Here is a 21704-nt window from a genome sequence, read left to right as displayed (position 1 = left end):
TGGGGTGAATGTAGAGCACAGACTGCCAGTTCTTACTTTCTTCCTGTTTTTCAACTATAACCCTCCATTTCACAGATGTTTTATTCATGTATTCCAGTATATGGAGAAGAGGAAACATACCAAGTCCATTAGAAGCCCTGTGTTTATTTGATATGAGGTTTCCTAATGACAAAGTGCAGTGTGGTGATAAGCATTTCTGAAGAGAAGGCAACTTCTAGATTCACAGACCCTGCTCCTTTTTCAGGCTTGACATTTGAAAAGAACACCCTCATTTTGCATTTGTATGCTCACACATCTTAAACCAACCTACTGGGAGGCTGAACACTTTGTGCTGTCAGCATCTCCAGAGCCCTGTGCAAACATTAACTAATGAATCCTCAAAGGACATATGTGAGGTAGCAGAAAAGGTCAGTAGTTAATGAAGTGCCTTTTCCAAAGCTGCACAAGGAGTCACTGGGGGAGCTCAGAACCTTTTTGGTTTCTGTTTGGAAACCAGTTCTTTATCCCAGTGACTCTTTAATCCCAGACTAATTCATGGGGTAAACCAAGTCCTCAGGCCCATGGGTAAACACCAGTGATTGACATCTCCTCACTGAGGCAGCCTCTGCACTGATTGGTGGCAGGAGATGTTTTGGTGGTCACGTTCTTCGGGGACAAACATGTAAGGAAGTACAGAAATAACTCAATTTTCCCACTCTATCTTTCCCCTGTGGCAACATGAAAGCACTTGCATGGATGTTTCTTGTCTTATAGATCTAGTAGAGCATGGCTTCAGGTAGTGCCTAAACTCTTAGGCTTTTCTGTGTCTTCTCCAAGCCCTACTTGTTTGAGGGGTGGAAGGAGCCCCTTTCCCATCCATTCTTTGGGCAGCATATGTAGTTTGGCTTCCAGATCGATTTATTTTGTTCTGGGAAAAGCAGAACCACAGGCAGGGCTGCAGCACTGAAGGATTCAGGCTTTGCTCTGTGTGCAAACACTGATAAGAGCTGGTAGCTGACGGATTAGAGGACCTTCTACTGGGATTTGGCAGAAGCTCAGGTGCCTTGTCTGTAACAGCAGGTCTTCTGCTTGCTTTTGCAGGCTGCACTGATGTAGCTTTCTGCCTGATCAGCAGTTCCGAAATGACCTTTGTCTTTCCTGGTGTTCTTCCAGCAAACGGCTCCTGTGTGACGTGGTGATTGTGGCTGAAACCGTGGAGATGGAAGCGCACCGCGTGGTGCTTGCGGCCTGCAGCCCTTACTTCTGTGCGATGTTTACAGGTACTCTTCTTGACACCACACACTGTACTCAGGTTTAATGGGCCGTTGGGAACCCAGGGGCTTCTGGCTGTGTCTCTGACAGGAGCTGAGCATGGGCAGTAGGCATGGCCTGCAGGGAAAGGGTTTCCTTAAGGAAGAAGTAGTATATGATTAGCACTGCAGCTTGCTGCACTCGCTGGGTGATGCTGGTCATCCTTGACTAATTCCTTGAGGCATGGTGTATGGGTGTGGGGTGAGTACGTAGCATATGAGTCACAGGAAGGTTACTATGAGGTTTGGCCCACTGCTTTTTGGGTTTGTTTTTCCCTCCTTAACAAGACCTTGGGTCATGAAAACTCATCATTAACATCAAGCACGTGTTCAGTGCCCTAAATGCTCATGGTGCACATCAAAGGAGTAGCTGGCACAGGAGTTGTAGTTTGAAGGCTCAGCCCTGCTGATGCTGATTTGCAGTCACAGATGTTTAATCTCCCATGGCACTGTTTGCTGTTGCCTGAAATAACACCGTTGTTCTCTGGATCCCAGTGTGTTTTGGCAGCCTGATATATTTTGGTAGCGCAACTTCAGTGTGAAGGGAAGAAGAGGACAAAATTCTTGCTCTGATTGCCTGATCCCTATAGCAGGTTATTGGAGCCAGTGCCCAGATGAGGCAGTGAGAAAAGCCATGCTAGTCCCAAAGTAGGGCAGGGACCAGCTTATTTAAGTCATTCTAGCATTCTAGCATCCTTCCTTTTTGTTGCACTCCCTTCCAGGAGCTGACTTAACCAAATACAAGGAAATGCTTGTATGCTCCATGGGATGGTTGTTACCGTTGAGGTTCAAGTTTTGTCCCTGTTTCATGTCCCTTTGCTGTGGTCTGGGAGTTGCTGTTTCCTTTTTAAAAGCCTTGTGATTAGACTGTGGTTTATTTGCTTTGCTGGTTGCAGAGCACAGTGTTTTGGGTGCTGAGGCGCTGGCACAGGGTGCCCAGAGGAGCTGTGGCTGCCCCATCCCTGGCAGTGTTCAAGGCCGGGCTGGACACAGGGGCTTGCAGCAAGCTGCTCCAGTGGAAGGTGTCCCTGCCCGTGGCAGGGGCTTGGAACTGGATGAGTTTTAAGGTCCCTTAAAGCAAATGCTGCTCAGAGGTGACAGTTGGTGCAGGGCACCTTGAGGAGGAGCTGCTGGTGCTTGTGACGCTCCTTCTTGATGAGTTTAGGAAAGAAAATTGATTGTCAAACCCCTCTGCTCCTTAGAGGTCACCCTTTTGGGAAGGTGGTGGTGTGGGGCTGCTCATGTTTCCATGCAGGAATTCTCCAGGCTGTGTAAACCCTCATGCTGTGGGTTAAACAGTAATCAGCTAACCACCATCATGTGGCTGGCTCTGCAGCAGCCCTGGGCTGGGTGACAGCTGGTACCTGGGGGAAGTGGGTCACACAAAACCCAGTTCTCCCTTTTCTTTTGGTCTGGTCCCAGGTTTCTAAGGTGCGAATCTCTCTGTTGTAAAGACAGAATGCATGATGGTCTTCCAGTTGTGTGGTGGTTCACTCTCTGGAGGGGGACATTATACAGTCACAACTTGAGTAGTAGTTGGTTGTCATGGCTTGGTTATTTGGGGTTTGTTTCTGCACATCAGCCAAGCAAAACAATGGCTTGGGGCAGCCACACGACGTGGGTGTTTGCAGGATGGGCAGGAGCAGCTTATACACGCTCTGTCTGCACCAGAGGAGCCAGTTTTTGGGGGCACATGGAGCTGGAGTGTCCTCTGGCAATGCAAACAGCTGCATGATAGTAAGTGATCACTGTAAAGCTGACAGCTTCAGCTCATCCCTCTTTGCCTGATGCTTGCTCTGTGTGCCCTGTTCCTGCAAGCTGGGCCTGACCTGGGACTCATAACCTTAGGGGTCTTTCCTAAACTATCTAGTGTCCTTTGGCTAGCTAGTCCACTTTGAAATAGCTTTGGAAAGTCTGAGAAGCAGGCACATATTCCATTTGTATCTTAGACTGCTGAAGGAGAGATAGCACCCGACACTTCCTCCTTGAGTGTCCCTTCCCATACAAGCTTTCTAAGAGCATTTTGGATGGTGGCAGCTCCTCGTTGGCACCATTCTCTGGGGATGATTAGGGACAGTAATTTCTGTCCATTTAGAAGAAAACCCAATAATTTCAGGAACGATAACAGATTTCAGAGGTGCTGCCAGGACTGCTCCTGTGAGATACCCAGGGGAGCATCAGCAGTTGTGAAGAAGGAAGCAGAAACCTCCCTTGTAGGTCTTGCGTGCTGCTTCAGAGCGCTCATGCCATGCATGAGAGCCTGTGATTTTGTTATCCAGTGCACTCGTGTGTGCCTTCAGCATATCTCTGACTTGGGGAACAACAAAAGCTGTAGAAAGCAGGGAAGCCTCTCTGGAGCACGGTCCGTAGGAGGCAGGGCAGGCTGCTGTGCAGGGTAAACAAGGCACTGCAGGCTGCTGTGGTTTTGATTGTGGTTTATCTTGTGACAATGCAGGAGAGCTCTGTGCTCTCCCTGCCCTCATGAGTGGAGGGGAATAGAGAAAAGCACTGCAGGGTGTTGAGGGTGGTGCATGAAGGGCTTGTCTGCACAGTCTATCCACTCTATTCGGAGGGTCTGTTTGGAGCCACTCTGCCTATTCACCTGCCTTTGCTCCCTCCTACCCCGCTCCTTGTGTCTGCCTGACTGCAGCAGTGCGGGGTTGGGGTCTGCACAGTGCCTGGTGCAGGGTAGCCCTTATGTATGAGATGGTGCTACTGCCTTGAATTACTCTGTAATTAAGGTATCAGGTAAGGCTTGAGTCTTCAGGTGAGACATCCTGCAGAGTGGGTTCTGTGGGCTTTAAAGTGTGGGTGCTTTTTTCTGAAGGGGTTTAGGCTAAGATGCCCAAATTGACCCACCATTCCACTGCCCTCAGCCATGTTTCAGAGACTACCGTTGCCTTGGGTCTGTGTCTGGAGAAGGGTCAGCTTGTTACCTGCTCCTGTTGCGCACCAGCCCCTACCTTGGTTCACCTCTGTCTTCAGGTTCTTCCTTACTCCACAGCATTACAGACATGCCCAGAACTTGCCCTCAGGCAAGTGGCAGGCACTTGACCACACCAGCATGGCTGGAGGGGGTGGATCCCATCCAACCATGAAGCCCAGCACATGAGACTCCCTTTCCTCATGGTGTGCAGGGCTGTTACCAGAGCAGAGGAGGCTGTTAGCATGCAGGGCCAGCAGCTTGTTGGTGGGTGTGGGAGCCCACACAACCTTTATTTTTGTTGCCTGTATCGCATGAACACTGCAAAGACAGATGATGTTATTGGATCGGTCCCTCCAGGCTGTTTCTGTGTTGGTCTCTGCACGCTGCAAGCCTGCCCTTGGCCAAGGGGTCCTGGTGATGGGGCTCCAATTGCTCCATGTGTCCCAAGGTGGGTGCTCCACAGGCACCTCCAGCTCTATGGGGGCTGATGGGGACTGGCCTGTTCTCAGAAGCCCCCTCTCACATCTGGAGATGTTTGGGGCTTTTTTGGGAGGAAGGAAGGGAGTGAAGGCAATGACATTTATTTTATCAACTAGAGTCCCACCTGCTTTGAAGGCCTCCCAGATGTAGGTCACTCATCCCTTTGTACTTGTGCATTGGTATTCATGAACTTCTCTGGATAAGTTTTGACTGTTTAATTTTAAAAATTGGATTTAGGGCAAATATTGTTTCAGTCAACGCTTCCCTTGGGACATTTGTTGGCTCTGCTAATACTTATGCTCTTGACCCCACTCCTGTTATTTACCTCCTTATTGGCACAAGTGAAGCCTGCAAAGGTTAGTTTCCAGGATCCAGATTTTGCTCAAGCTTGGACCCCCTTTAGCATCTGGCTGCTGTGCACTTACTGTGCCCTGACCACGTCTTGTCACACACTGTGCTGAGGTGTAGGCTGTAATTACTTCTTCCATCGGCTGCAGGAACTAATTTTCCTCTTAATCTCACAGCAGTAGTGAGTCACCAGGTTTCTTTGAGTAGTGATTATTAATGCCCAGGGTGAAGAGTTGACATTGCTTTGTGCTCTCCTTTGTTTAGCTTTGTTCTTTCACTTACCCATTTCTTTCTGCTTGGGAGTTGGTTCTTTCTTTTCCATGGTTCCTCAAGATCTCAGTGATTAAAACCTGTTTGAGGTCACTGTGTGTGGATGCTGGAGGGGCCCTGGTGAGCTCCTTCTCCTCCTCCACACAGTTTGCTTTTGTTCCTGTGACGTGCTCCTGTTACGCATGGGGTACGTGCGTATAGTGCTGCACATTGGCCGTAACAGCTATGGGGAAGGTGTGCATAAAGCATGGGTTCACACAGAGGCTTTTACACAGATACGGGTTTTACTTGTATATTCATAGGGGAAATTATTGCTCTAGTTCTGTGCTAGTTACATATTTTAAGTTCTATATTTGGAGGAACGATGCAGTTTGGCTCCAAAGGCTGCTTTGCCTCCAAGGTGTGAGGTTGGGAAGGCGAGAGGTGAGAAATACAGCTTCCTGCAGAGATGCTTTGCGTGGGGTGTAACTGTGTGGACAGGTTACAACAGGGTAGATTAAGAGAGGAGCTCGCAGTGCACTGGGTGTAACTGCTAGCATGTGTGCTTGCTGCTCTTTCTAAAGAAAGAGGGTAATGCTGCCTTCCTTTTATTGTAGGGTATACCTCAAAGCATCCTGATTTAGCTGTTGCAGCTTACTTATCTACCCATCTTACCTACTCATCTATATGTATTATATATATATACACACACACACACATATATATATATATATATATATATATATATTAAAAGCCCTTCTAAGATTTGTCCACACTCTCTTTGGCTCTGTCTCTGTGCTGAGATGTGGTTGAGGGTCTTGGTCATACTGGGAGTTTTTTAGCCTCTACGTGTGTTTGAATGCAGGTGAGCCATGGCAGGTTTTTTCATGGCAAGAAATAGAGCTCGTTGCATTTATTGACTTACTTTACACTAGTGTCTTCAAGTGTTGAGGTGCTTTTTAGGTGTTAGGAAGCTTCTGGGAATCTCACTGGCTGTCCTATGATGGTCATAGTGCCAGCGCAGTCTTTTAATCAGATACTAGGACAACGTGCTGGATGTATGGGGAGCATAGTTCTGCACAGAGGTCCTGCAAAGCAAGCTGTAACTGTCCTTTTGCAATGAATTTCAGGAGACATGTCTGAAAGTAAAGCCAAGAAGATTGAGATAAAAGACGTTGATGGGCAGACCCTGCGGAAGCTCATTGATTACATCTACACTGCCGAGATCGAGGTCACGGAGGAGAATGTGCAGGTAGGTCTGGTTCAGTGTAAAGACTCAAGTGTAAAGCTTGAAACTCAAAGGCACAGGTCCTTTCGGGGGTGAGTGATCTCTTCAGATGTAGAAAGGAGAAGGTTGAGCTTGAAAACAGCTACTTCAAGCCTCTGTTTAGTCTTGAAGCACTTTGCTGCTTTCCCCACGCTGAAGTCATGTTGCGTTTAGCTTTTGTATTGAGCTTTTATAACAAGAGCAGACATTTGCCTTCCAAGAAGCTGTGCTGACTTGTGGGTCAGTCTGTCGAAGGTCAGAACACACTCAAACAAGCAGTGAGTCAAACGCTGTTTTAAGGTCATGGCAGGGGAATCTGGCTGTTAGTTTTTAAATCCTTCTGGGTAGTTTGAGTTGTTTGGCAGAGCTTTGAGTCAACCACACTGTTCAGATGAGGCATTCTTCCTTTTGTCTTTGGTGTATGTGCGTGTACTCAGTCTTGAATTTCTTTGAGGTAAATATTTGTCCAGGAGTGGAAAGAGTAATAGAAAGGCAGCCTACAGATAAAGTGGGATGCTCAGGAAGAGAGCGTTTTGCTGCATCATGTAGCTGTGGCTGCTGGTAAAGCCTTTTCTTTGACTCTGCTTGTATCTGTGGTAAGAAAACAGCTGTGTACTTAGGCACTGATTTCTGGAAGGGATGTGGGATGTGCTTTTTGGTTGGTCTTCTTTTTTGTTTGCAAGTGGCAGTTTGGATCTCTGTGGCTTGGATGTTGGTCAGTGTCAGTGATGCTGGAGAGACGAACAATACTGCATTCTGTTGACCTAATTAACATGGCAAAATTAGACTGGCTCTGCTTGAAATGAGGTTGTTGCTGTGGATAAGCCATGCTCTTCTGCGCTAGTCCTTCAGGGAGGGTTCAGGTTCTTGCTGATCTGTTGCGCTTCCCGCAGAACTTGGACAAAACCATGAGCTATGTCCACTCTGCAGCCTAAGCCCTGGGCCATCTTTCGTGACCTAAGTCTGTTGGTGCTTTTCTTGCCCCTTCCACCCTCCAGTTTTACAAACTTGACTTTCTGGCATGCTCTTAACCTGACAGTTGTCACATTGAAAGAACAGTAGACTCTGTTTGCCCTGTGATGAGGCTGAGGATGAGCAGCAAGACTTTCAGGATGCCATTACATCAAAGATGCTGAGGTTCAAACACAACTGTGTGGGTCGCTTGGACTAGCTTTCTGCTATGTAGCCCATGCTTAATTACAGTGTATAGCCAGGGTCATCAGGAGCTGAGATACATTACTTTGATGGGGAACTGGGATAGAATTCCTTGAACCTCTGGTGTCTTCCATTACTGGAGGGAAAATGTCATTTACACACTCTGAGCTGGTCTGTTTTTCTGTGGGAAACGTGCAAACTATATCCATGTGCTCTCTGAAACATGCTTCCTTCCATGCTGCTGGTTGTTAGGTGGCCCAGGAGCCCCCACGCAGCATGTGGGATGTGCCATCTGCTGAGCTGGCCCCACTTGGTTTGCTGAATGAAGCTCACTTGAAGTGACTGCACGTGCTCTGGCTGTTTTCCCATGGGAGCATTTAAGTGCTTGAGTGCAGCTTTACCTGGTATAAGCAGTGCTGTGTGAGCTGGAGCAAGCTGCAGAGCACAGTCCTGCTCTGTGCTGGCAGCCTCGCTCTGCCTAGAAGGTCTATGAAGCAATCCAGATGTTACCTTTGCTGAACAACTGGAAAGCTATCTATCTTAGTAAAACCTAACCAAAGCCTGCCTTCTGTTTCTTAGGGATTACAAAGAGTTAAAGTAAGAGCCCTGTCTATATTCTGGCTTTCATCTCTCAGACAGTAAGATAAAACAATGTGAGTTTGGTGGATACTAAGGTTTGGGCATAACATTTTTTGCCCAATATAGTAAAGCAGGTTCTTTTACTGCAGGATTTATTTAAATGACTACTCTGTGAGTAACTTTTTAGGCTGGAAGTAAAATGAATCCGTGGGAGCTAAGAGATGAGGCTGATCTCATGAAAGATTAACTGACTAGTTTAAATTTTATGAAGTGTTAAAAATGTCCGTGCAGCAAATGTTTGATGGAATTTAATATATTTTTGGTGATGAAGCCAATAGTTTAAAGAGAAATTTTCATCCTATCTCTGGGTGTTTTATCCCTGAACAGAATTCCATGCTAGAAAGATGCCTCTGTAGTGCCTGTCTGCATTGCTTCAGCAGTGCTTGAGCATGGCGAGACTTTGTTTTCTGAGCAGGTACCTCTTGAGGTTTGCTATTGCCGTGTCATGCACACTGATTTTGAGCAGGACAAGGGTGCATTTTTAAAGGGACTCTTCAGGTTTCCTCAGCAGCTGGAAGAATCAGTTTCTGGATGTAGGTGCCAGGTAATTTCATTGTAGAAATGACAAGAAAAAAGATTGCGAAATGGTATTAGCTGCACAGATGCAGCCGAGCTCCCCAGACATGTGAATGCATAAAAGACAGTATCTTGTCAAGGGAGCAAACCAGAATGAGAGCAGAATTGAAATGAGAAAAAGATGAGCAGAGAAGGAACATGGAGTGCAGCTAGGAGTGTTCCCAAGCGTGCTCCAGTGCTGAGCAGTGCCCAGCAATTTGCAAGAAGCCTTTTTACAGTATTTTTGTTGTTTCTTTTTTAATAGAAACCTAGGGGTTTTTTTTGCTTTTATAAGCCTGATACAGTGCTCAGGAAGTGAGACTCTTTCTCTAAGCATGTATTATTGTAGCTGATTGTAATTTCATTGCACAAAGTGTGCTTTTTGTTTTTAAGGAAGGATGTGTGTAGAAGGGGCCAAGCTGTCCAGTCAGTTCCAGTCATCGTCTGGGTGGTGAATTACTGGAGGGGCTCACGCAATTCCTCCTCAACAGAATGCCCCAAGTGTAAATGTGAAGGAGGATTTTCAGTCCACCTTGACTCCTTGAAGGAGAGCACTGAGCCCACATGGCAACAGATACCCCCTTCTAACCCCATTAGGGGTATGTGGGTGAGAAACATGCTTTTTATGTGTTGGAACCTCATTTTTAGAGTGGGATTTCAAGGCAGTATAGATTGCAGTAGTAGGATGGCTGAGGGATGATGAGTGATAGAGAGGCTTCTGTGCCGAGCAGTGTTTTGCCTCTGAACACACATTTGGGATTTAGCCTCCCACGTGTTTGGAAGGTGTGGAGCAGAGGAAGGACTTCTGTCTCCCATTGCAGTCACAGTGTAGCCTCAGAAAAACTCTTCCTGGGATTTCTTTCCCTGCTGCCTTCTGTTGCTCCTCTTCCGTTGCACCTTGCATCAAGGCTGGTTGTAAAGATTCAGATGAGTGACAAAAAAAGCTGTCATTCATTTGAAGGTGGAGCTGGATGAATTTATTTGGAAGATAGTTGTGCAGTGAGGAAAACTGAAGAGAGCGACTTGGGGAGGTTCACAGATGCTCATGTGCAGCCCTGGTTGGCTTTTATGGAAACTGTATTCACATGCTCCTGCTCCCTACCTGTATGGAGTAGCTGGCTCTTGTCACATCCTTGTCCCTTGAGCTTTTCAGTTAGGTCTTGATTTTGCAGCTGAACTGGCTGTATTGCTGCTTGCTCTCCAATGATCCTATCAAACCTGCCAGCTCAGTGAGTAGTGAGTGAAGGGGAGGTTTGTGGGGAGCCCTCTTGTCCTGTGAAGATGCTTGTATCTCTGGGTGTAGACAGTGAATACCCTCCTCAGGGTGTCCCATCTGATGGCCCTTAATTACCTGCAGGCAGCCGGAGAATTACCCTCCCAGTTAAGAAAGCCACTGCTATTGGGGTTGTAATGATCCCCTGGGAAAAGGCCTGATTTACCCGATTCCACAATGAAATCCTTAGGAATGAGGTGCAGCATACCACGTGTGTGATGTGTCCTTGTGTATTACCACAACTGGAGACATGGCTTTATATAGACAGAATGAAATCTGAAATCAGCTATCTGGAGGAAATAGATATTGAAACTGTCAGCTCTGCAGACATAGTAACTGTGATGAAAAATGGCTTGAGAAAGGAGGAAAAAGCCTTGCTAGAAGTTGTAGCATTTCCTTTTCAGAAGTGTGCTTCTGCATCTCAGCTCTCCCTAGGGACTTGGGACTTCACGATAAGGAAGGAGAGCATCTGTGGCAGATGGAGTTTGGATGATAAAGTGGGTAAGTGGGTCAGTTCACTTCCAAAAGCTGCAACCATAGTAGGTGCAAGTCCAGGATGAGTTAGAGTGCCTTCCAGCTCAGCTATAGGAGGTGTAATGAATTGTCCTCCCTGGAGCAAAAGCTCTTTGCCATGCATTGTCCTCCTGGGCTGCTGGAGAACTGATCAGCAGCAGCACTGACTTCTCTGAGGTGTTACAGCAGTTGGATTGGGCTGTCCTAGACCTGTGGAAAGTCTTTTAAATGGGATTGCCCTAAGAGAAAGATGAGGAGAAACTTGTGCATGTGGCACCAGAGAATTGTGCTGTGTCTGAGGGATGTGTCTCCACAGTTTTATCCCACTGTTTAACCAAGGGATATGGTCTGTCTGCTCTGTGTGGTGAAGAAGGAGGAAGTTGCCAGGGACTCCCCTGTTTTCTCTCTCACCTCTGTATCCCTTGTCCTTCTCATGCCTGCTCCTGGGGAGGTTTTGGCCCTGATCTGTCACACTTGCTTCTGCCTGGGCTGTTTCACCCCAGGTGGAGCAATTAAGAAGCAGCATCCTTGTTTACCCTCTGCACTGCCTAGTAGCAGCTGAAGGGTGATACAGCCCAGTTGCCTTCCTTGCACTGAAAACCCAAACCACAGTAATATGTAGTTTTCTCTCTGCTGCTTGCGCAGTTTAGAGCTGTTCATTTTAAACTGAGTATTTAACCTGCCCCGCAAACACAAATTGTGCTTGTTTCTCTGGTCACAGATTCCCTTGGGAAGGTGCTTGGGAGCTGTGGCCCTCTTTGGGCAGATGTACAGTCCCAGCTGTGGTGCTGGATGTGCTGCTGACATTACAGCCACTACTTTTGATTTGCCTTCCAATTTGACTAGATTTTCAAAGCTGCTTTTAAGCTTTAATACATCCCCTGTCTTGGGGATGCTCCCAAGGCAAGGATGCTCCTTTCCCAGTTTCACATAGGAGGAATGGTGCAGGTTAACTTTTGGCTAAGGTTACCTGGAACTAACTCCAGTCTGAAGTCCAGCATTAATGCCTTGCCTATTGAATGAACTTTCTAGCAACTCAGAGCACTTTTGGATGAAAGATGTTTCTAGTTCAGAGATATCAGAGGTTCACGAAAGCATTTGTTTGCACAGCCAATGTTGTGTCAAACTTGAGATTGGTACAGTCTGCAGAGCAAGAGAGCACAGCAGGTGAACTAGATGGTTATGGGAAATATATATGTATATATATATATATACACCCTCCATAGATGAGGTTCTGGTCATAAGTTATTTAGCAAAGAAGTAAATCTCAGTAGTAATAACAGATCATTTTGGCATAGTTTCAGAAGCTGATTGGGTTTTGATGCAGGTGCTAATCTGGTAGAGAAGCCAGCTCCCTGTAACTCATGAACAGCGGTTGGAGTTCAAATATTAAAAGCCAAATCCAGACCCAAGTGATTAACTTGCTGGGATATTCATGGCGTTGCAGTCTGGTCCTGCTGCATGTTTAGGCAGGGCATTTCCTCTTGTTATTTCTAAAGGAAACAGACTTCGTGCTAGCGGATATCCTTTGCTTGCTTTTCGCCTTCCCTGGTGAAAACAAGAGGAGTGGTGAGATGTTCAGCTGGGAAGTAAGAAAGAGAAGATCCACTCATCTCTCAATGAGCTATTTCTATAACCTGCTTCTGAAAAGTGTTATATGATAATACACTTTCCTAATAACTGCAGTGGTGTAAGGCTTCTTCTACGCTGCCCTCTCAAGTCAGCATGAGGTTGTAATAGCAGTACTAGGATGTCCAAGGGGCTGTAGCACATGGGTGTTAGTGATGGTGGTGAATACCATCACAGCTGCCTGGTTTAGAGGCAATATCCCAAAACACTTGATGTAAGCAACCTCCTGGATTTGCAGGCATGCACGCTGGATGGACAGGGATTGCACAGGGGAAGCTCTGACTGGTATGTGGCCAGAGATGATTTGCAGGGAATCTGATTTCTTCATCCACAGCCCTTATAGAACTCAAGTGCTCACCTTTCTGCTGATATAGAGGTGGTTCAGATAGATAGAAAGTGGTTCACAGCTAGGTTTCAAGACTACTAGAGCATTGCTATCTTGATTTGATCAAACCCACACACTAATCTCCCTGGGGCATCAAGCGGCTCTGGCCAAAACAGGCTCCCAGATTAATTGATTTCTCTTCTGGTTTTATTGCTGCCCCTTGGGGTGGCTGCTTGGCAGCAGTCAGACACTGTGCAGCTGCTCTGGAGCTGGAATGAGTCAGGGGCCGAGGAAGGACTTGGTTGTGAGCATCCTGCCTTGATGTGGAATGGTGCTGTGGGGCATGTGAGCAGGGGCAGGGAAGGGGATCTCTTTTTCCCTTCCCTGCCATGGAGACCCAGGAGGTGAATGCTCATAACCTGCTTGTTTTCTTTAACAGACATTTGAGTCAGGAATAATTTTCCGGATATCTGTGCTCAGATGGTGAGCACAGATGCCCGGTTGGAAGGACATGTGTGCAGCAGCCAGAACCATGGAAGATCTGGGATAAGACACGTCTGCAGTTGCTGTACGACATAAGAAAGGAAGTAGCTGATGTCACAGGCTGTAACATCCCGACTAGCTCTATTTTCTACTTCCTGCCCTGCTCACTGACCTCAAAGGTGTTTTTTTTCCCGCAGATGTCACATTCCTGATGCACTTCTGGCTTCCTTTTTGCCACTCAGTTTTGTAGATACAAAGCAGTACCTCATTTTCAGATGCAGTCATGAGTCACAAGTGTCCACAGTGTTTAGTATGAATGAAAAAGGTGACTGTTGATTTGAATAGTTGGCCCCTGAAAGCTTTGCTGTCACCAAAACCTGCTTGAGCTGTGAATTCCCTCTCTTACACAGCAGTTTGGGCACCCTGCTCACAAGCCAATATGGTTTTATTGGAAATAAGAAAGTTGAAGGTTTTGAGAAGGGCTGGGCTGCTCTGGGCTTTGGATATGATGGTAGTGCATCATATATATTATAATATCTATGTGCAGGACCTGCTTGCAGCAAAGCCAGAAGTTCAGGTGCATCCATGGTTGCTCGCATCTTGTCCTCCCTTTACCTGCCTCGAGGTCTTGTGGGGAGAAGATGTGAGAAGAAGAGCTCTGCTTTTAGCCCAGCTGGGATAGCTGTTTCCACATGAATAGGGATCTTCTGCATACGGATACTGCTAAGACTTTAACCATCCTTCTTGTGCCCTACAGAGATGTGTCCCCATCTGACAGGGAATTGCATCTAATTCGTGCGATCTGTGAATCAAGCTTTCTTTGTTGCTAACTCTCGTTCCCCTTTCTTGCCTCTGCAGGTTTTGTTGCCAGCTGCTAGTTTATTGCAATTGATGGATGTCAGGAAAAACTGCTGTGATTTTCTTCAGTCCCAGCTGCATCCCACAAACTGCCTTGGAATCCGAGCTTTTGCCGATGTGCACGCGTGCACCGAACTGCTGCAGCAGGCAAATGCCTACGCAGGTGAGGGGAGGGTCATCTGTTTATTGAGTTAAACCTGCTTCTAGGTACAACAGCTTGTAGGCTGAGCAGGATCAGCACATTCTGGTTGGTTCCTTCATGCTTCTCCTATGAGAACAGGGAAGGGAATTCTTTATTGGGTTGTAGACTTGTAGCTTTCTGTGATGCTGCAAGTTGTGGAATGTGGTTTGGTCGCATGGGAACACCTCAGGAGATAAAAAACCCACTGATCCTCTGGATCCCAGCCCACAAAATAGTTCCCTAGTATGTTCCTAGTAAGCTCTTTGGCTGCCTGTTCAACAACAATGTTGGCATGCTGGTGCCCTCCTTCTGAGAAAAGTAGGCAGTGCTGGGGATTTGTGCATTCTAGGAGTAAATGGCATTGGACAGAGTGAAATCCCACCTGGAAGTGAGAGCACTCAGCTAAAATTTCCCTATAGTCTGAGCCTCTGATCTGTGGAGCAATGGCCACTTACTCCAGGGTTGGATAGGTTCTTGTTTCCTTGAGAGTGGATGTGCTTGTCTGGAGTAAGTACATGCAGACAGTGGCTTTCAGCATTTCTCCTCTGTTGTAAATACAAAGCCCTTCCAAGCAGCCTCATGCTCTTAATTCCCAGCACTTCCCAGTCTCCTCTGGCACAGCTGCCCTTGACCTCTGCTTGGGAGAAGCTGGTTTGTTTTCTGCTTTTCTGTCTATTTGAATAGGGAAAGATACACCTGCAGTCCCCAAGCACCTGCAGCGTGTTTCTTGGTCCAGTTTTGCCCTTAATGGGACCATAAGTAGGCTCAGTGGAATAAAAACACACCCACCAAGTCCTCCCCTATTCTGCTGCACATAAAAGTAAAACCTTTTCAGCTTCTCAGGCTGTATTATCCCCTGGAGGAAAAGGTACCCTGGAAGGAATGGTTAATTGTATAAAGGCTTGCTTGTAATATCTCATTATCCTTGCTTGTAGGCCCTGTTTAATCTTTAACCCAACAAGCAGTGCATTCACTGTATATTTATTTGGTTGTTTGGCAATTAGAAAGTCTGCTTTGTTGTTTTATTGGCCTTCGTAAGTCCCGCTTTAGTACAACAGCCCATGTAATGTTAATGGAACTCCATTAATAAAAATGCCATTAAAATTCTTTTCACTGTTGTTTATGTAACAGAGTTTAACCAAGACAGAAGTCCCCATGCTCAAGGGTCCATGTGTGCATGAGCTCAGCATCTTGAAAAATGCCTAGTTCTGGTCACTGGATAACTTGAGGAGGTGGAGGAGCCTTCTCGATGCAGGCACAATTACTGTATTAAAATCAGTAAATATTTTTACTTGCTTCCAACTAATAACAAGAGATCAAATGTCTTTCTACTGCCAGATGCTAGTCCAGAATGAATAGGAGATTGTGTCCAGAAGTCAGAGTGCATCCAGCTTTACTGTGTGGGGAGCATTTCCTGCTTCTCAAACACTTCAGGCCAGAAGACTTCCTTAGGTCTTATTTCCAGCATAAGAGAGTGTTCAACTTTATCCAGATACTGCTATTTTCAGTCAGAGCCTTTGGCTTAGCTGTGGTGTCTTGGCTCCCATCTGACCAAGTGGGGTTCATGGTTGGTGCCCTCAGCACCAGCGTTGGTGAGGAGTTGTTCAGGTGTGATCTCCAAAGAGCTCCTCTCATGCCAGCTTGTGTCCCTGTGGTGCTGCTTTTTTGGCAGGCTAAAGACTCTGCAGATGTGAAAAGTAGAGGCAGATCTTGCTGCTGAGGGAGCTCTTTGGATAAATGAGCCTGAGCTTCTTGAAGCTGAAGGATTAAAGCTTTAGAAAAGCATTTTCAGACAGTGTGTCTGAGATTCTTGTTTCTGTATTTCAACCAAAGATAAATGCGACTCAGCTAGTGGCAGGTGAGATTAAATTGGTGCGTATATGTAACACATTCTTGCAGAGCTAAAACTGACTGCAACTGCCTAACAGTGATTTTTCTTTTTAACCTAGAAATCACTTTTTAGAAGCAATTCTTTCCTAGTGCCCTTTGGCTAGATGGGAAGCTTGCCAGACTTGATGAGCCTTTTTGGCCCTGTATTGCAATCAGTCATAATTCTCTCAGTTTGGGATTATAAGTAGTGATGTGTATTTTGTGGCTCTCAAAGTTACAGCATGTAGGGATTTGGAAGGAAAAAGGGATTGGAAGGGAGAAAGGAAGAGATGCTGGGGAGGATGGGTGCTGGGGGTTTGGAGAAGGAGAAAGGTTGAATTTACACATTTGAGGGAAAGAAGTAAAAGGTGGAAGGAGAGAGATAGTGATCCTATGCTGATTTAGCGGGGTACCTTGGGATCCTTCACTCTTTGCTGCCGAGTGTATGCACCAAACTTCGGCTAATTCATGTTAAAGATGGGCTTTCTTTTGAATACCTACAAATATCAAAGACCTGGAGTCTCTCATCCAGGTTTGAGCAGGTCTAATTCTGTTTAACTCATTGAAGTGGGCAAGAACTGAATTTCAATGTGGCCAGGTTATGCGCTACTTCAGAAAGGCATCGTCTCAACTACCACTTCTAAATCCTATTTGTCACTTTGCAAAGGTACTTGGAAGGTCCTTGGTGGCTTTACAGAAAGCTCACTTCCCATCTAGTGTCATTTGTGAAAATGTCTCATGGGGCTTGTGTTACTTGCAATAACATCCCATTTTAACCTGCTCTGAGGCTGTTTTGTGTTTCTGTTCCACCAGGCAGCCGCAGCGTGTTGCTTGTCTCTGGTGCTCAGAGCTGTGACAGCAGCAGCTCTCTGAATGCTGTAATCCTTCTGTTGACTGGGAATATGGACTTCATTATAATTTTCTCTTCCCCCTTCTCGTTTGTTGAACAGAGCAGCACTTCCCTGAGGTGATGCTGGGAGAAGAATTCCTTAGCCTTAGTCTGGACCAGGTTTGCAGTTTAATATCAAGTGACAAGCTCACAGTCTCCTCTGAAGAAAAGGTACAGTAAATTGTATAGCAATGCTCCATGTAAGAATGCCTGAATGTTTCTAGATCTTACAGCAGGAACTGTTCTCATGTTAAGCTCTTTAGGGGCCATTTTCCAACAGACTGCATGGAAAGGAAAACTAAAAATAATGTGAATCCTAAATCCACATAAAAATGACCTTCACTTGCTTGTTCTTTGCAGGAAGTAATGATTTTCAGATCTGTATCACTTCCAAAAGCCCTGGGGGCCAGAACAGAATACCTTCCCTCTCTGGAAAACTAGGAACCTCCCATCTGCTCTTGTGTAAATCTCTTGTTACCTGCTGTAAAACCCCCCAAAGAGGTGAATTTCATTAGGCCAGGGAGTGATATTGGCTTCTGTTGCATATCAGACAGAACTAAAGGAGGCCAACCAAGAGGGAAGGAAGGAAACATTTTTCTAGCATCATCAGTATTTTTAATGGAAGATAGAAGAAAAAGGGCACAGTTTGATGTTATTTTGTGGTTGAAACATTCAGCACACCTTGGGTAGCCTGTAGTCCTGGGAAGGAGGGTGACCAGTGGTTACGGCACTTGGTGACCACCAGGTCCAGCCCCTTTCTCTTCAGTGGGCTTCTTGCATGACCTGTAGCAGGTTTGTGGGAGAGGAGGTGTGTGCCTCGAGTCCTTCAGCTCACCTCCAAATTGTCACTGTGAGGAGATGGACACTTGCAGGAGGCTACAGGAGAGCTTGAGGATTATGGGGCTTGTAACTTCAGGACCCTTGTTGGATGCCTGTGGGATGAGGCTGGACCTGGGTGTGCTTGATAGTGTGTGCACCCATCCTGCTCAGCCCATTTGGGAGCAGGCAAGAGGATGCTTGGGCCCATAAGGACCACAAAGCTTGCCAGAAAACCCACGCTACATGAAGGGCAAGTGCAGTGATGCTTCATTCACATCCTGGTCCAGCAAAGTCAGAGCCTTCAGGAGTGTGCTTCCACTGGTGTATGTGTTGGTAGGGTGCTGTGAGGTGCCACAGAGGCAGGACCAAAAAGGGAAAAATCAAATGGCATGAACTCAAAGCAGAATCACTCTGCATGAGCCAAGCAGCCTGCAAAGGGAAGTGCAGGTTTGGTAACCAGTCTTCCCAGTGCTGTGCAGCATTGTTAAAAAGCTTTTATTGGCCTTGTGCCCAGAGAAATCGAAGTACCCCCTCCTTCATCTGAGCTTTATACAATCAAACCCACTATTTCTTTAGCTGATTGTAAAAGCTGAGAATGCAAGGCTCTGGAAGGAAATGTAAGCATAAAGCTGCACGTTCAAAACAACAGATAGGAATAACAGGAGAGAGGCAGAGAATGGGATTGGAACATAAATATGAAATACATGCTGGAGTCCAAAGAAGTGCTGAAAATTGAGGGCAGAATCATAGGATGCTGTTTTATTTTAGCTGCACAAGAGACAAGCAGTTTCCCTGACCTTTATTCTTCCTATCTGCTAGTGTATGCTATAGATTATAAAAAATAAATAGGTATAAAGGTGTACGTGTGTCTGTATATCTATACATATACACATACACATATCTATGTGTATACATGTGCACATGTGATGGATAGACAGCTATTTTAAGCAGCACGATGTACATAGATACATACTTCAAACATCTGAGAGCTAAATTGCCACAGCCAGATTCCACAAGAGGCTTTCTTGTTCCTGTCCTTGCCATGTCCCTCACATGTGCTGCACCCTGTGAGCCAAAGTGTTGTCATCTCTGGGTCACTGGGAAGTGCTATAGCTGAGTCCTGCCAGGACCAGAAGGCAGCAAGGCCACAGAAGGAAGTATTGCCCTTAAAATGCTTTAAGCCTTATGTGCCCAAGAGCTTGTGTGTTCTCCCCTTCCTCTGCCACCCTCAACTAATAACAATTGGCCTGATAACGTATATTCTTTATCTGCACAAATTGTATCCTGAGTCCATCAGGACTGCAAAAACTCTGCTACCACAGCAATCCATGTTAATTGTGAAATGATGACATTTCCCTGTTACTCAAAGGTTATCCTCCTTTCTCTCCCCCTTGCTGTTGCCAGCCTCTGCAGCTGCACAGGCCCTTTCAGCCCAGGGCACAGGTCTATTTTGGTGCCTGCCTGCTCTTTTTGCTCTAGATGAGTACTTTGAAGACAGCTTTATCAGTGCTTTCTGCACCTGACCTAAGAGGCTTGTTCATTATTGCAGTGTATGCAAGCAAGGAAAAACTACAAAAAATGATGTTTATTCATATTTGTTAATGATGTGTGAAAAGGAAGGACTTCAGCCCTTGGGAAAGGGCTCCTGCCAACTGAGTACAGTGACAAAAGACATTTTTAAAAGCGTTGGGATATTTGGATTGGGGATTTAACACAGACTCCAGCAATTGACTCATTGTCTCATGCTGTAGAAGCTGATGCACAGTTTAGTCCTCCTGGGAGTATCTAACAGCTGGATTTTTGGCTGAAGACACTGGGACAACATCTGCCCTTGCTGTTTGCTTAAGTGTTGTGCAGAAAGGGGGTATTCCAGGCTTTTAAGTTTCCACAGAGTGGGAAAGCTGCTTCTCCCAAGCTTGCGACTGCTGCTGCACCCAAGCAGGTGCCAGGCACTAACCCAGCCCATGCCTCTCAATGACGCCAGGTGGGAAGCTGCTTCCTCCCATCCCAGCCTGGCAGCGGGTCTTGCATGGCTGGAAAACCCCATGTCCTGAGGGAGCAGCAGCTGCTTGGTGTCTGAAGTGGGCACAGCAGTAGTGGAAACAGATGTGGCCTTTAAATAGACATGTTGCTGTCTTGGATTAAGAGTTTTTCCACCCCTTTCTCATAAAATTAGGAATTGGAGCCAATGGAAGGTGCCAGAATCTGATTTTTTCACAAATCTGTGTTATTTTTAGCCGGGTAACATCAGTGTGTGCCTAACTCAGAAGCAGCCTCCAGCACTGAGAAAACAGTTTATTCCTTGTGCACATTTGCTTTACCTTCCTTTAAGACTTGTTCCATGTCATCTTGGTCTGTAACTGGGTACATCCCAGTCCTGTGCCCTGTTCTGTGGCTCAGCATTTGTGCAGAAGAGGTTAAAGAAAAGCCTGTTTGCTGGCTGAACATGGGTTTTATGCTCCTTCCACACTAATCTGCAATTAAAAATCTCACAACAATGGGGTTTCTACTTTAAATGCCTTGTAGCCAAAGTGAAATGGTTTGTTTGTTTTCATTTTAGAATAGGTTCTGCAGTAGTTATTTTCCTCTGCAGTTGCTGGGGTTTGATTACACAGATCCCTGTTGCTCATCGCAGTGTCCTGAATTTCAAACAGTTCAGCAGGAGCGTTTGTTGGCATAGGAAATGAAGCTGGTGCTTTACTGCTTCTTTAAAGTGTATAGTGCAGCCTAAGAGGAAGAAACCCCTTTCTGTTCAGCCTGTCCTTTGTGGGAGGATGCTGCCTCCTGCAGACTGCATTTGCCAGCAGCAAATGGGGACCAAGAAATGGTGCCCTCAGTTCTGGTTGATTTTGTCAAATTAGTGACCTTGGACCAACCAAAATGATTTCTTGGGGAGGGATAGGAGAGATGGAAAGAAAGTGGAAAAATACCTGTGCATATTGGCCTGATCTAGAAGGATGCTGAACCAAGGGCGCTTTCTGAGTGTGCTGGGGTTGAAGAGCCAGTGATGCTTTTGGGGGTCCTACAGGAGTGGGCTGTGTTCAGCCCCCCACCAGTAAGCAGACAGTGAGAGCCCTTGGGGAGGGAATTTTGCCTCTTGGTATGAGTTAAGGGTTAGAATTTCATTCTTTATGGGGAAACCCCAGTGCAATGATCCAGATCCTGTTGTGCAGCATCAAGGCTGCCCCAGCCCCTCTCCTTGCCTCGCTGGATGTTTTAGGAAGCCTTTCCTGCTCCCAGTGATGGTTTTAGGCTTTTCTTCTGGAAGGAGTGAGGCTCATAGTTACATAAACACATGCATATTCATGCAGGAGCCCATGTAGGACACTTCTGTCTGTTCACTGCACAGGGCTCTGCGTGGCTCCTACTGCATGGAGTTGTTCATGGTCACGGGAGCCCAAGTTCGGATGCTTATCTCAACCGGTTGGATCTGGGAGTACAGCTACATTTTGGTTCAGACCAGAACTCCAGCATGCCCTTGTTTCCTGAGTATTTTTAGCAGTGAAATGCATCCAGCCCAGAGGCAGGGGCTTTTCTGAGCATGGTGAACTTGTCCTGAAGGCTTCTTGGGTGTTGGGTAGGGGGACAAAGCTGGTGCAGTGATTAAACATGATGATGAGTGTAGTGTTTTACCATGTGGCCAGACTCCTTTGGGAGGGGAGCTCTCTGTTATCAGGAGTAATTGTTGTGGCTGATTTAATGAATAATGTCCAGTGCAAATGTCAACAGGCCCATTAAGTTTCCTGGCTGCCTTCCAGTACTAATGTCCAAGAGGTATATGATTGTCCTGGACACACACTTAACTTTGAGAGTGGTGCAGCAAGTCCAGATATGAAGTTGCTTATTAATACTCATGGTCAGCTCACCCCTTCGCTGCTGTGGTGCTTGTGCTCTGGGCATAGTCATGACTTTTCCATCTGTTTGATAGAGATCTTGCACCTCCTTCCCTTGATAACT

At 46.3% G+C, this 21704-nt stretch overlaps 1 protein-coding gene across 2 annotated transcripts in view; it reads left to right on the top strand.

Annotated features, from left to right (window-relative positions):
• The window catches only part of KLHL3 (kelch like family member 3), a 55185-nt gene that overhangs the window by 22420 nt on the left and 11061 nt on the right, over positions 1-21704 (top strand). For both annotated transcript variants that reach the window (XM_005147243.3, XM_034066715.1), the window contains 4 exons: positions 1153-1259; positions 6423-6544; positions 13990-14152; positions 16990-17099. In XM_005147243.3, coding sequence (XP_005147300.2) covers positions 1153-1259; positions 6423-6544; positions 13990-14152; positions 16990-17099 — 502 coding nt within the window. The remainder of the gene's footprint in view (positions 1-1152; positions 1260-6422; positions 6545-13989; positions 14153-16989; positions 17100-21704) is intronic.

This window comes from Melopsittacus undulatus, chromosome 10 (assembly GCF_012275295.1).
Source record: "Melopsittacus undulatus isolate bMelUnd1 chromosome 10, bMelUnd1.mat.Z, whole genome shotgun sequence".
In the NCBI taxonomy this organism is placed as follows: Eukaryota; Metazoa; Chordata; class Aves; order Psittaciformes; family Psittaculidae; genus Melopsittacus; species Melopsittacus undulatus.
Note: the sequence above shows the minus strand (reverse complement) of the source record. Positions and strands in the feature narration are given on the sequence as shown.